Source organism: Neovison vison, chromosome 2 (assembly GCF_020171115.1).
Source record: "Neovison vison isolate M4711 chromosome 2, ASM_NN_V1, whole genome shotgun sequence".
Lineage (NCBI taxonomy): Eukaryota > Metazoa > Chordata > Mammalia > Carnivora > Mustelidae > Neogale > Neogale vison.
The window spans coordinates 36,143,863-36,158,385 of record NC_058092.1 but is presented as its reverse complement, the minus strand read 5'-3'; the positions used below and the strand labels follow the sequence as shown (position 1 = coordinate 36,158,385).

Below are 14,523 nucleotides of genomic sequence, written 5' to 3'. Positions count from 1 at the left end.
AGCATTTTTCATGGAACTAAACAAATAATCCTAAAATTCGTATAGAATCACAAAAGACCCCAAATAACCAAAGCAGTCTTAAGAAAGAAGAACAAAGCTGGAAGTATCACAATGCCAGATTTCAAGGTATGCTATAAAACTACAGTAATCAAAACAGTGTGGTACTGGCACATACATCAATGGAACAGAAATAAACCCATGCTTCTATGGTCAATTAATCTAAGACAAAGGAGACAAGAATATACAACAGGGAAAAGACAGTATTTTCAATAAATGGTGCCAGGAAAATCAGACAGCTACCTGTGAAAGAATAAAACTGGACCACTTCCTTACACAATACAAAAAAATAAACTCAAAATGGATTATAGGCTTAACTATGAGACCTGAAATCATAAAACCCATAAAAGAAAACATAAGCAGTAATCTCTTAGACATTTGCCTTAGTAATATATTTATGGAAAGGTCCCTCAGGCAAAGGAAACAAAAGCAAAAATAAACATTTGGGGCTACACCAAAATAAAAAGTTTTTGTACAACAAAGGAAACCACGAACAAAACAAAAAAAAAACCCTACTAAATGGGAGAGGTATTTGCAAATTATGTACCTGATAAAAGGTTAATATCCAAACTATATAAAGAACTTACACAACTCAAACCGAAAAAAAAAACGAACAATCTGATTAAAAAATAGTCAGATGGGGCGCGTGGCTGGCTCGATACATGGAGGGTATGACTCTTAATCTTGGGGTTGTGAGTTCAAGCCCCATACTGGGTATAGCAATTACTTGAAAAAAAAAATGGGCAAAGAACTTGAATAGGCATTTTTCCAAATTAGACATACAGATGACTGACCAAAGACACATGAGAAGATGCTCAACATCACTAATCATAAGGGAAATGCATATCAAAACCACAATGAGATATCACCTTACACCAATACAAATGGCTAGTATCAAAAAAGACAAGAAATAACAATTTTTTTTTAAGATTTTGTTTATTTACTTGACAGACAGAGATCACAAGTAGGCAGATAGGCAGAGAGAGAGGTGGGGTTAGCAGGCTCCCCGCTCAGCAGAGAGCCTGATGCAAGGCTCGATCTCAGGACCCTGGGATCATGTCCTGAGCCGAAGGTAGAGGCTTTAACCCACTGAGCCACCCAGGCGCCCCAAGAAATAACAATTTTTGGCGAAGATGTAGAGAAAAGGGAACCCTCACGAATTGTTAATGTGAATGTAAATTGGTATAACCACTGTGGAAAACAGCATGAAGGTTCCTCAAAAAATTAAAAATAGCAATACCACACGACTCAGTCACTCCACTATTGGGTACTTACCCAAAGAAACGGAAAATGCTATTTTGAAAAGATGTATGCACCGTTATGTTTACTGCAGTGTTATTTACAATAATATGATATAAAAGCATCATGAGCTCAGGGTACTGGGATCGAGCCCCAAGTCAGGCTCCATGCTCAATGGAAAGTCTGCTTCAGGATTATCTCTATCCCTGTGCCCTTCTTCCTACTCACTTGCACACTGTCTCTCTCTCTCTCTCTCTCTCTAATAAATGAATGAATCTTTTAAAAAATTAAAACCAGGGACACCTGGATGGCTCAGTGGATTAACCATCCAGTTCCTGATTTCAGCTCAAGCATGATCTCAGGGTCATTAGATGGAGCCACACTGAGCTCTACAGTGGGCATGGAGCCTGCTTAAGATTCTTTCCCTCCAGGGGCGCCTGGATGGCTCAGTGGGTTAAAGCCTCTGCCTTCGGCTGAGGTCATGATCCCAGGGTCCTGGGATCGAGCCTTGCATAGGTCTCTCCGCTTAGCGGGGAGTCTGCTTCCTCCTCTCTCTCTCTGCCTGCCTCTCTCTACTTGTGACCTCTGTCTGTCAAATAAGCTCTCTGACCTTCTCCTTGCTCATGCTCTCTCTCACTGTCTCTCTCTCTCAAATAAATAAATAAAATCTTTTTAAAAAAAAAAAAATTCTTTCTCTCCTTTTCCCTCTGCCCAACCCCCACTCTCTTGTGCGCGCACGCACTCTCTCTCTCCCTAAAAAAATAAATAAAACCATAATCCTCCATCATTCTTTATCCCCCTTCCCTACTTAATTTTTTCATTGTATTTATCCCCATATAACATACAACATATTTTATTTTATTATCTGATATTTCCTCTACTATCACTTCTCCACCTTTGGCTAAGATCAAGTGTGACATTCCCTCTACTAGAATAGAAACTCCATGAAAGCAGGGTTTGTGGTCTGGCTTTTCCACTCCTGTAATCCAAGAGTACTCAAAACAGACAAAAATTGTTGAATCAAAGAATGAATGAAAAGGGCACCTGGGTGGCTCAGTGGGTTAAGCTTCTGCCCGCAGCTCTGGTCATGATCTCAGGGTCCTGGAATCCAGCCCCATGTCAGGCTCCCTGCTCAATAGGAATCTGATTTTCCTTCCCCCTCTGCCCCGCCCCTCCCTGCACGGGTGGGCACTCTCTCTCTCTCTCTCTCTCAAATAAATAATTTTTTAAAAAGAAAAGAATGAATTAAAGAAGCAGCAGTGTAAGATTAATAATTTTTTTTTAGAATGGAAAATATTATAGCCATGTTTGTATATTGATGAGAACAGAACATACACAACATGCAACAGAAAACAAAAACTAATTAATTTCAAGAATAAAACTCTTAATTGATGTAGAGGTTGGCCTTGATAGGAGTAAAAAGAGATTATCCACAGCAATAGGACAGAAGGCATAGAATGTGGGTACAAATAGAGGTAGGTTGGGTAACTTATAATGGGAGCTTGTGGAAGTTCTCTTCTGATTATTTTTGCCCCCTCAGTTAAATAGTAGATAAGGACATCAACAGACAGTAAAGAGGACAGAGTGTTGGCGGTTTGTGGAGAAAAACTAAACTAGCATTTAAGAATGAAAGGACTCAGGGGACCTGGGAGGCTCAGTTGGTTAAGCAGCCAACTCTTGGTTTCGTCTCAGGTCATGATCTCATGGGTTGTGGGATGGAGCCCAAGTGGGGCTCCCTCCTCAGTGGGAAGTCTGTTTGAACATTCTTTCCCTCTGCCCCTCCCCCCACTCATGCTCTCTCCCTAAAATAAATAAATAAATCTTTTTTAAAAAGGGAGGGGAGTGAATGGACTAGGGAAGGGGTGCCCGGGTGGCTCAGCCAATTAAAGCCTCCAACTCTTAGTTTTTAGCTCAGGTCGTGATCTCAGGATTATGGGATCAGCCCAGAATTGCTTCAGCTCAGTGCCGGGTGTGGAGCCTTCTTAAGATTCTCTTGCTCTCTCTCTCTCTCTCTCTCTCTCTCTCCACCCCCCTCTGCCCCTCCCCACCCCTCTAAAACAACAACAACAAAAACAAAAACAAAAAAAAAAACAGTGAATAGACTAGGAAAATATCATAGGACTGAGGAGTCCTCATAGACTCTTTGAGGTTCCTGATCACAAACTAAGATGTTAATATGGTCATTTTTTTCTCCAACCACATTCAGTTACTTAAACACAGGTACAAAAGAAGCAAAGCTGGTGTAATGATGTTTGGAATTTAGTCAAGTCTCAGAGTTGGTGCAAGGATAGCTGGAATTTACTTGTGGATAAGTCACATATGACAGAAAGGGGAAATGGCAAAGAAACTGAAGGTACACGCACAGGAAAGATCATGATAGTCAAAAGTGTAAGCACTAGGTGACTGACAATGAAAAGATGGTTTAAAAAAAAAAATGGCTAGAAGTTCCAAAGACCTTGAACAATTTTTGAAGAGGAAATTCTAAAAGGAGTGTGAGGGGTGCCTGGGTGGCTCAGTCATTAGGTATCTACCTTCAGCTCGGGTCATGATCCTAGCTAGGGCCTGGGATCGAGCCCCACGTGGGGCTCCTTGCTCTGCAGGAAGACTGCTTCTCCCTATTCCACTACCACTGCTTGTTTCCTTCTCTCACTGTGCTTCTCTGTCAAATAAATAAAATCTTTTAAAAATAAATAAAATAAAATAATAAAAGAAGTATGAAAGAAAAATAGAGATGATGTGAATGTCAGAATGTAGCAAGCTCAAAACTAAGATTTTATTTATTTTTTTTTAAAGATTTTATTTATTTATTTGAAAGAGAGAAATCACAAGTAGACGGGAGAGGCAGGCAGAGAGAGAGAGAGGGAAGCAGGCTCCCCGCTGAGCAGAGAGCCCGATGCGGGACTCGATCCCAGGATTCTGAGATCATGACCCGAGCCGAAGGCAGCGGCCTAACCCACTGAGCCACCCAGGCGCCCTTTTTTTTTTTTTTTTTTTTAAGATTTTATTTATTTATTTGACAGAGAAAAATCACAAGTAGACAGGAGAGGCAGGCAGAGAAAGAGAGAGGGAAGCAGAAAACTAAGATTTTAGAGGTGGGACAATTACTTGTAAAGACAAAATATACCTAATGAACATTGAAGTAGAAGGTTCACGTTGACATCAATTTTTTACATCAAATATTTAATATATATTCACTGTGTACATGGCTGTAGTACAGAGATGAGGAAAGAACCTTTGGGAGTTAACAATGAGATTCAAAACTAACAGAAAACATTGTCAACTATGTCTCACTAATGATGCATTTTGTGGAAACCCTTATTCCCAATAATGTCTAGCCTCTATTCTCCCTCAAGGACTTTTTCTTCTTTACCAAGGCTAAGCCTTGATCCAACAAACCCAGTTTTCAAACCCCTTTGGGACCCCAAGTGTGTGTATTAATGATGAAAAACAGTTAACACCTGCTGATGAAAAGTAATAATTACCAAGGTACCATAGGGATTTCATCAAGAAAATATAAAGTTAGTTGACAAATTTAGCAGAGAGTTATGGCAGCTAAGACCAGCAATGAAGGAAATATACTGACTGCAATATTTAGCTGCTTCTGATACTCATGTCTGTAGGTCACCATCATTAACTGGGGTGTAAGTCTTTAGGCCGATCTTTAGGCTAGGGGTCATCTTAGCCTAAAGCCAAAGAAAGGAAAATCAGGGAACACAGTCTTACCTGCTTCAATCATCCCAGGCCCTCTACCCCCGCCCCACCTTTGATGAAATCAAATCTTCCAAAGCTAACAGATTTTTAGGAGCTGGCCTTTACCCATTTTACTTGTGGATAAGACAGGAAGAAGGGCTAAAAAATTTTCTACACTGAAAACTCAGAATTCTCAAATGTCCATGTCTCAGTCACCATGTTGAACATTCTATCCCCCACACAGTTACCAAAGTAATCCAACTAAAACACAAGTAAGACCATCCTGCTCCCATACTTATTACCCTTTTACATAGTATTAAAGACCTTCTATAATCCAGGCTCCTTCAGTTTCTTAACTCACCACCTATGCTTTAAACTTGAAGCTCCTACAATACCAAACTGATTTTAGTTCCCCACACATAATATGCAGCTTCCCCTCTGTCTACTTTCTTCTCTGTGCTTTTGCCAATGTACTAACATTATAGCACAGAGGAAAGATATGGTGCTGCTTCCCATGAAAATAATTTTGAAAATTTCTCAATGGTGCTGAGGGAATTCTAGGAACCAAAATTAAATTCCACCTTCCTTCATCCTCAAAAATGTCTCATTTCCTTTAGTTGGCTATTTCTATCATACTACCATTATTACTCTAATCACCTAAATTCAAAATATTTGAATCATTTTTCTATTCATAAATAACTATTAGCACCTGCTGTGAGCAAAGCCATTGACTACACATTATGGCAGAAAAAATGATGATATAGTTCCTACCTTTAATCATTTACAACTTAAAAACAAAAATGAGAAATATAAAATATGGAAGTATAAAAGTGCTAAAACACTGATTCATTCATCTGTTCATTGAGCAAATAGTTTTATTCAGATACTACTATATACCATGTAATGGGCAAAACAATGTAATATAGAAACAAGGTGAGATAAGAATTAGTATTTAAATTAAGTACCTATCTACTATGTGCTTCTTTTTTTTTTTTAATTTTTTTTATTTATTAATTTGACAGAGAGAAATCACAAGTAGATGGAGAGGCAGGCAGAGAGAGAGAGGGGAAGCAGGCTCGCTGCTGAGCAGAGAGCCCGATGCGGGACTCGATCCCAGGACCCTGAGATCATGACCTGAGCTGAAGGCAGCGGCTTAACCCACTGAGCCACCCAGGCGCCCCCTACTATGTGCTTCTAATCATTTTTTCCTTTAATCTCATAGAACCCAAGCTTTCACCTTCTGAATCACAGAAATTTGAGAACTGAAATTTCAGGAGATTTAAAGATTTATTAAGCACAATCAAGGATCCTCTTAGGTGGACCTCACATGGAAAACAACTTCAAAGAACAGTTTCTGAGGCATTTGAGTTAGACCTGGAAGCCTGACTAGAATATCAATGGGAAGAAGCAGAGAAGAGTTTTTCAGATGGATGACAAATTAAAATAAGTATACAAAAATACCCATTAGTAAACAAATACTTACTGACTGCCCATTACTGTACCTACCAGTTAAAACACTAAGGGTATACAATGATGAATAAGACAGTCTCTGAGGAGTTTCTTATCTGAAGAGACACTTAAAGACAATTAGCATATTCATTGAGCAAGTATCTGTTTCAAGCACTACCACATATCTATGTTTCTAATAATCATTCAGACTAATAACTATGTTTCAAATACCATAGTGGGCCTTAGTTGTACAACAGTAAATAAAACAATGTGGGCCTCAGAGAATTTATAAAGCCAAGTCTTGGGAACCAAGAGAAGGGGAATCTAACTTCAATTCTTCTAATAAATAGTGATAAGTATCAAGTAGACTTTAAATGCCAAGATCTCCAGAGTTTATTCTATAGAGAATAAGCTAACAAAGGTTTCTGAAGATAAATGAAATGAGGGGCACCAGAGTGGCTCAGTAGGTTGTGTCTGCCTTCAGCCCATGTCATGATCACAGGGTCCTAGGATCCAGCCCCAAGCTCCACTCAGTGGGAAGCCCGCCTCTGCCTTTCCCTCTCCTTTCCCACCCCACCTCATGCATGTGTGCTCTCTAGCTCTCTCAATTAAATAAAATCTTTAAAAAAAAAAAAAAAGAAAGAAAGAAAGAAAGAAAAGAAATGAAGTGATCATTTAACAAATATTTATCTACTATAGGAACTCAGGCAGGTAGTGAATATAATATTTTTTTTTACTAGAATGCAGAATAAACTAGACGTTAAAACTAAAAGCAGAGTAAATACAGTTAAGGTATTACAACAACCAATACAAATTTATAAATGGTGAATTAGGGTGATGACTGTGAGAATAAAGATTTGAAAGGTGTCATGAAGGTAGAATCAGCAAAAACCTGGATAAGGGGGTCAAGGAAAAGGAGAAGTCAAAGACCACAGATACGGGGTACCTGAGTGGCTCAGTGGGTTAAAGCCTCTGCCTTCAGCTCAGGTCATGATCCCAAGGTCCTGGGATAGAGCCCCACATGGGGCTCTCTGCTCAGCAGGGAGCCTGCTTCTCCCCCCACCCCCCCCTGCCTGCCTCTCTGCCTACTTGTGATCTCTCTACTCTCTGTCAAATAAATAAATAAATGATCTTTAAAATTAAAAAAAAAAAAAAAAAAAGACCACAGATACAATTTCAATTTGGATGACAAGAAAAAGGAAAGACAGGGAAAAGCACATTTCAAAGGAGAAATAATGGATTCTGTTTTAAGGATATAACAAGCCACTGATTCATAGATCCAAGTCCGGCATCCTGTTCAGAACTTACTCCTAAACACCAATATATTATGAAGTATAACAAGCATTACTCCATGTCATGAGAAGAGGAAAACAAAGTCATCTGTGAGAATTTGAAATTTATTGATTAGCTAAGCTTACTCCCCGAATGAAGATAATCCATCTGACCTCATAACACACATGTGAAATCTTTATCTTTTCAAAATCAAATAATTACAAGTTATGGGCTTTCAAGGACACTATCAAATTATAAAAATCACAATATTAAGATCACAAAGGCTGAGTCTATAGTAAAAACATTAAGCACAAAAATGGAAATGTAGAGCTAAGGAAAGAGGTCAAACCTGGAAACTCAGATCACTCTACAAGGAGGTTCTGTGACACAAGGCCATGAATAAAAGACCAGAGACCCTGTTCCACATCCTAAGTACTTGCCATGAATAGCGTAGACCTGCCAAAAAAAACAGTACAATAAAGGAGAGAGCCAAGAAGAGAGGACATATCCTCAAGAAACATTTGGAAGAAAAAAAAAACAAAAAAGACACACGGGAAGCAGTCAGAGAGATAGGACTATAATGGACATTATGAAAAAAGAAATAAAAATACCAAGAAGGAACACATGGGCAACAGTGACAAATAGTTCATAGAAGTCAGACAGAATGAGGACTGGGATGAAGTCTAACAAATTTAGTCATTAAAATTCCCTAACTGCTACATATCTCTCTGCATAATTCTTTCACAATGAAAGCTTCATTATGAAAAACTGCATTATTTTTTCATTTGAAAAAGAAGTTTTAGTGTCCATTGTGGACATTCACACAGTGGAAAACTACGCAGCAATGAAAAAGAACTATTTCTACAAGCAACAACATAGATGAATCTCACAGACATGATTTAATGAAAGAATCTAGTCAGAAGAGTACAAACTGTATGGTTCCCTTTATAACAAGTTCAAGAAGAGACAAAACTAATCCATGGTGACAGAGGCTGGGAAAGTGGTTACTTTTGGGGAAGGGTAGTAACTAGGAGAAAACACAAAGAGGCACTGTAGGGTACTGGAAATGTTCTACATCTCGATCTGAGTAGTGGACACATGGGTGTATTCATTCTATAAAAATTCACCGGCTGAATGAACTTTGGACTTATGCATCATATTTAAGTCATACCTCAAAAAAAAAAAGTAAATAACATACAAAATTAAAAATATACCAAGTTATTGGTGACCTTGAAGACAACAGTTTTGGAATAGTTTAAGAGTAGAACTCAAACTGTAAGGAGTGCTTTGGCTGGCTCAGTTGGAACAGCATGCGACTCTTGATCTCGGGGTCATGGGTTGGAGCCTCATGTTGGGTGTAGAGATTACTTAAATAAACAAACTTAAAAAAAAAAAAAAAAGCCAAAGTGTAATATGAGGAATGTATACAGGTGAGTAAGCTGAGACAGTGAATACAAACTCATTTTCCAAGAAGGTTGCTAATGAAGCAAAGAAGAGATAACAAGGTAACTTGGGTGGGCTACACAATGCAGGGTAATTGTATTTTGTTTTTATCTGAGGTATAGGACAAAAAGAAAATTATATACATAACAAGGGCCTACCTCAGATGAGAGGGGATGAAATCAAGGACCTAAGTTCAGGGATGAGCTTCAGAATAGAAGATGAATACTTCCTTTTCTAGGACTGAAGCAAAGGACGAGTAAACACAGAAATTTTGAGATAGAGAAGGACCTGGCTGGCTCAGTTGGTAGAACGTGTGACTCCTAATCTAGGGGTCATGAGTTCAAGTCCCACATTGGGCTGAGAGCTTGCTGGCTTGCTGGCTAAATAAACAAATAAAAAACTGTGAGATAGAAAAGAAGGGAAAATCAAGTAACCTTGAACTCTCTGGTAAAGCATGCCATAAGGTCAACTGAATCAAGTAAACTGAGTCAGGAAAGGATCAGAGCTTTAAATACATTTTAAAAGTTTCAAAGAGGTGGGTGCCCTGGTGGCTCAGTTGGCTCAGGTCATGATCCCAAGGTCCTGGGGTTGCACCCTGCATGGGGCTTTTTGCTTGGTGGGGCACCTGCTTCTCCCTCTGCCTGCTGCTCCCCCTGCTTGTGCTCACTCTCTCTCTGTATATCTATCTATCTATCTAATGAAAAATAATGTCTAAGTAAAATACTTATTTAAGTGACGGGAAAGAGGTAGGTCTAATAAAAGTCTTGAAAACGTCAAGGATGAAGTTACTAGGATCTCAAGTAGGGCTCTGCAAAAGGAAAGCTGTCACTACAGTTCTTACTACAGAATATTTTTTATGCAAATCCTACAAGGTCAGTAACACATTTTCCTTTCACCACACTTCCTACAGCTACTGGTGGCAACTTCTCCCTGATAAAACTGAGCTTTATCCCCTATTTCTAAATACACCTAAACCTGATGAATGAATTATACGAACACATCCTGTCCATTCAGAAACTCCATAAATTCTTTTACACTGCTTTCTAGCTCTGTTTTCCCATGAAGATGTTTTCAGTGGTAAACTCCCAGAAGACAGAGCCTATCCACATAAATTCAGGGCTCACGGCGCTGGATTTGGAATTGCACATATGCAAGTGTTTTTATAAGTGCGTTCTCATGAAATAGATAGTTACCAAAGAGAATCTTCAAGATTTGAACACTTCCCTACCAGACTATACGGTCATAGCCAAATCAGAGAATGCTTAGAAATGACATCGGTTTTTATAACTGTCAAGGCAACCTCTAGGAAATAGGGTAACATTTACTATTTCATATTAATTTTCCCTACTTCACACTATTTACCCCTCTGGCTAACTCCTAAGAATCCCTTGAGTAAGCCTATTCTTTGCAGTTCATTTACTCCCAGGCTACATTCCAGCGTCCCTTCTTCACATCCAGAATCCCTGACTACAAACGCCCACAGGACCATTTTTCCAAACCCCAATTCCCCCATTTCCCATTCAACCCCAGGCCATGACTTCCATTTCTCCACTCCCCATTTTTCTGCCTTTCCAGACCTTCCTTTCTCCCCACAAACTACACAGTCCCCACCCCTCAAATGCCCTAGCCCAAGTCTTCCCGCCTGAGATCCCCTCCCCCACTGTTCCCATTCAGGCTCCCGCTCCCCATCCTTTCCCTCCCGGACGCCGTCTGGCCCCCGTACCTGCTCCCTAACCTCGGGCCCCGAGAGCCCGGTCCGCTCCTCCAGTAGCTGCCTCCCGGGAGGCGCCCGCCGGCGCGGCGGCAAGGGCTGGGGTTGGGGCAGTTCCACCGCCCGCTGAGCCCCATCCTCCCGGCGGCCGGCCGGCGGCGGCGGCGGCGGCGGCTGCGGTCGGTCGCGGCAGCGGCTCCGCTTCATTATCTGTGGCTGGGCCCCGCGGGCGTCAGCACTGCGACTGTCCTAGCCCCGTACGGCCCCGGGCCGCAGCGCTGCCGCGCCAACCACCGCCCGCGGCCACCATGGCCGGGCGGGCGCCCGAAGCCACCGACCCCAGCTCGCCGCTCCTCCGCGCTTTCTGGGGCCCCAAGCGCCGCGACCTCCTCGGCGCTCCTTAGAGAAGCGTCAGCATCCCCGCCGCCTCGTCTTCTCCCACCCGGCACACGCTCGGCCGGCCACCCGCCGCCGGCTCTACAGCCAGCAGCCAGCCGGCCCGCCCGCCTCTGGCCCTGCCCCGCCCCTGCCCGCCCCGACCCGCGCGCGCGCGCGCGCGCACGGGGAGCCCGCCCGCCGCCTCTGGTCGCGCGCGGCCTCCCGCGCACGCGCCAAAGAACGGCCGCGACAGACCCGCCCGTGCCTCCCAGCGCCGAGAGTAGAGCGGAAGGGGGCGGGGCTCTTGGCGCCGCTACCGCGGCTGAGGGCGCTCATTGATTCTTTCATTCATCCATTCATGAAATCGTGTGCCCCGCCAAGCTAAGCGCTAGGGATCTGAAAATGAGTTAGAACTGATGAGTGTCTTCAAGGATCTTGGGGAAGAGGGACCAGGAACAAGTAGGAAACAAAATATACAATTAATGAATGGAATACCAATGTGTGCCCTTTTATTGAGCACTCACCAGCTGTTTTCACATCACACTTTGGATGCAGGTCTGCTCATTCTCCTGTTAAAATAAGAAGACCAAGGTGAAGTGACATGCACCAGGTCACTCAGCCAACCTGTGACCAAACTGGACAGGACTCAAACCTTGCTTTTTGTCCCTTTCCAGTTTTCTGCTGCTTCCAGAAAGTAAGACAGGCTATGGAAAGTCCTATAAACGAGGAAGAAATGATGGATTCCTTCTGGGAGGAAGGGGAGGACAAAAAGGATTGTTCTGGAACAAGCCTTATGACTCCCCACTGACAATGAAGTCATGTTATAGCCCAGTCCAGCCTGGCCACAGCCAGTCCAGCTGTGGCCTGGGCAGCCCTGCCTGCACTTGCAGTGACTCATCTTCGCAGCAACGTGGCTGTAGCTCAGCCCTGTCTGGCCTCCTTCTGGCTTCAGCTGGTCTGTCACAACCTTGTATTTTTCCTCTTTAGTCTTGAACACGGTTTTCTCCTAGAAACCTTTCCTGAAGATTTTCTTCACCCACTTTCACCCACTTTTCCTAGGCCTTCTCCCTGAACCTTCTTAGAGAAGTAATAATAACCAGCATTATAGAGTGCCTACTGAAAACCAGACACTGTGCGTTCAATTCATACACACAAAACAAGAGTTAAGTTATATTATTTCTAGTTTATAATTGAGGAAACTGAGGCTCAAGTTGCCTAACATGCTCAATATGACATAGTTTATAATTGCAAAGCCACGACTCAAACCAAGGTCTGTCAGATACCAGGCCCTACACACACAATCAAGTATACTGCCTATCACCAGTCTGCTGTTGTATACCCTGTTTCAGTTCCTCACCACCAACCATCCATTTGTCTCAACCAGAAATTTCATTGTCATCCTAGACTCTCTCCTTACCTTCTGCCCCCATGTCCAATTAACAAGTCCTTATTACTTCTGTAACCTTCCTTTCTCTCTACTGTCTCCTCTTTCCATTCCATTGACACCACCTCAGCTCAAGTCTTACCTTCTCTCACCTACTTGACTGAGAAACTTTCAAAACTTGGGACCCCCAGGTACCTCAGTTGGTTGGGCATCTCTCTTCGGCTCAGGTCATGATCCCAGGGTCCTGGGATCAAGTCTCATGTTGGGCTCCTTGTTCTGTGGGGAGCCTGCTTCTCCCTCTGCTTGCTGCTCCTCCTGCTTGTGCGCGCGCTCATTCTCTCTCTCTCTCTCTCTCTCTCTCATTCTCTCTGACAAATAAATAAACAAAATCTTCAGAAAAAAAAGAAACCTTCTAAACTGGTTCACCTACATACACTCCTTTTCTCTTCAAACCCATCCTCCAAAAAGCCATTAAAGGAATCTTCATATAAGATGATGTTATGCCTTGGGACGCCTGGGTGGCTCAGTTGGTTAAGCAGCTGCCTTCAGCTCAGGTCATGATCCCAGCGTCCTGGGATCAAGTCCCACATTGGGCTCCTTGCTCAGCAGGGAGCCTGCTTCTCCCTCTGCCTCTGCCTACCCTTCTGTCTGCCTGTGCTCGCTCTCTCTCCCTCTCTGTCTCTGATAAATAAATAAAATCTTTTAAAAAAAAAAGATAATGTTATGCCTTTATTTAAAACAAATGGATTTCCATGACCTCCAAGATGAAATGTTTACTTATTATATTTGACAAGACTATCCAAGATCTAATCTCTGTCTACTCCTTCTCCTATTAATTCCTGCTGTACCAACTATTTACAGTTACACCAGCTGTCTATAGTTACCTGCATGTACGGGAGCTGCCACATTCTTGGTTACAAACATTAGAAACAACCTCTGAGTATCCTAGATCTAAGGGAGAATTTATTTGAAGACTATATAGAGGGGCTCACAAAATTGAACAGAGACTGGAGAAGCAGGCTTATGAAACTGACAGGAAACAACAAGTTCTACAAACTGAAAATCAGGAACAATGTCAGGACACTGCTGTCACCACCACTCCTACACACACCACCAGACAATGTACTATGCTGCTGCCATGCACCTCTGCAAAAGGACTCTAATCTCTTCATAATTACATCACCATTCCAGATTCACAGTCTCTGGCAGGAGAATCCACTGACTCAGCCTCAGTAATTTAGGGACCAGAAATCCATTCTAACTTTTCACCTTCCACTATAGGGACTATGAAAGTTAATGTGGCACAAAGACTCTAAAGTGGCCCTCATGATCTGTCTCCTCACCAGCATTCATGCCTTTGTGTTATCCCCTCCCCTTGAGTGTAGGTGGGACCCATGACTTACTTCTAACCTATAGAATATAACAAAGATGATATGATATCTCTATCCTGATTACTTTACATTTTTTTAAAAGATTTTATTTATTTAGGGGCACCTGGGTTGTTCAGTGGGTTAAGCCTCTGCCTTCGGCTCAGATCATGATCCCAGGGTCCTGGGATCAAGCCCTGCATCGGGCTCTCTGCTCAGCGGGGAGCCTGCTTCCCCTCTCTCTCTGCCTGCCTCTCTGCCTACTTGTGATCTCTGTCTGTCAAATAAATTAAATCTTTTAAAAAATTAAAAAATTAAATATTTTATTTATTTATTTGAGATATAGAGATTACAAGTAGGCAGAACAGCAGGCAGAAAGAGAGGGGGAAGCAGGCTCCCTGCTGAACAGAGAGTCCGATGCAGGGCTCGATCCCAGGACCCTGAGATCATGACCTGAGCCGAAGGAAGAGGTCTAACCCACTGAGCCACACAGGCACCCCTTACTTTACATTTTTAAGAGTCTGTCTTGCTAG

At 42.3% G+C, this 14,523-nt stretch overlaps 1 protein-coding gene across 5 annotated transcripts in view; it reads right to left on the bottom strand.

The window, feature by feature from the left end:
* The window catches only part of MAST2 (microtubule associated serine/threonine kinase 2), a 199,311-nt gene extending 188,004 nt beyond the window's left edge, over positions 1-11,307 (bottom strand). For all 5 annotated transcript variants that reach the window (XM_044238133.1, XM_044238127.1, XM_044238128.1 and 2 more), the window contains exon 1: positions 10,874-11,307. In XM_044238133.1, the coding sequence (XP_044094068.1) occupies positions 10,874-11,068 (195 nt within the window). In that variant the 5' untranslated portion in view covers positions 11,069-11,307. The remainder of the gene's footprint in view (positions 1-10,873) is intronic.
* Between the last annotated feature and the right edge of the window lie 3,216 nt (positions 11,308-14,523).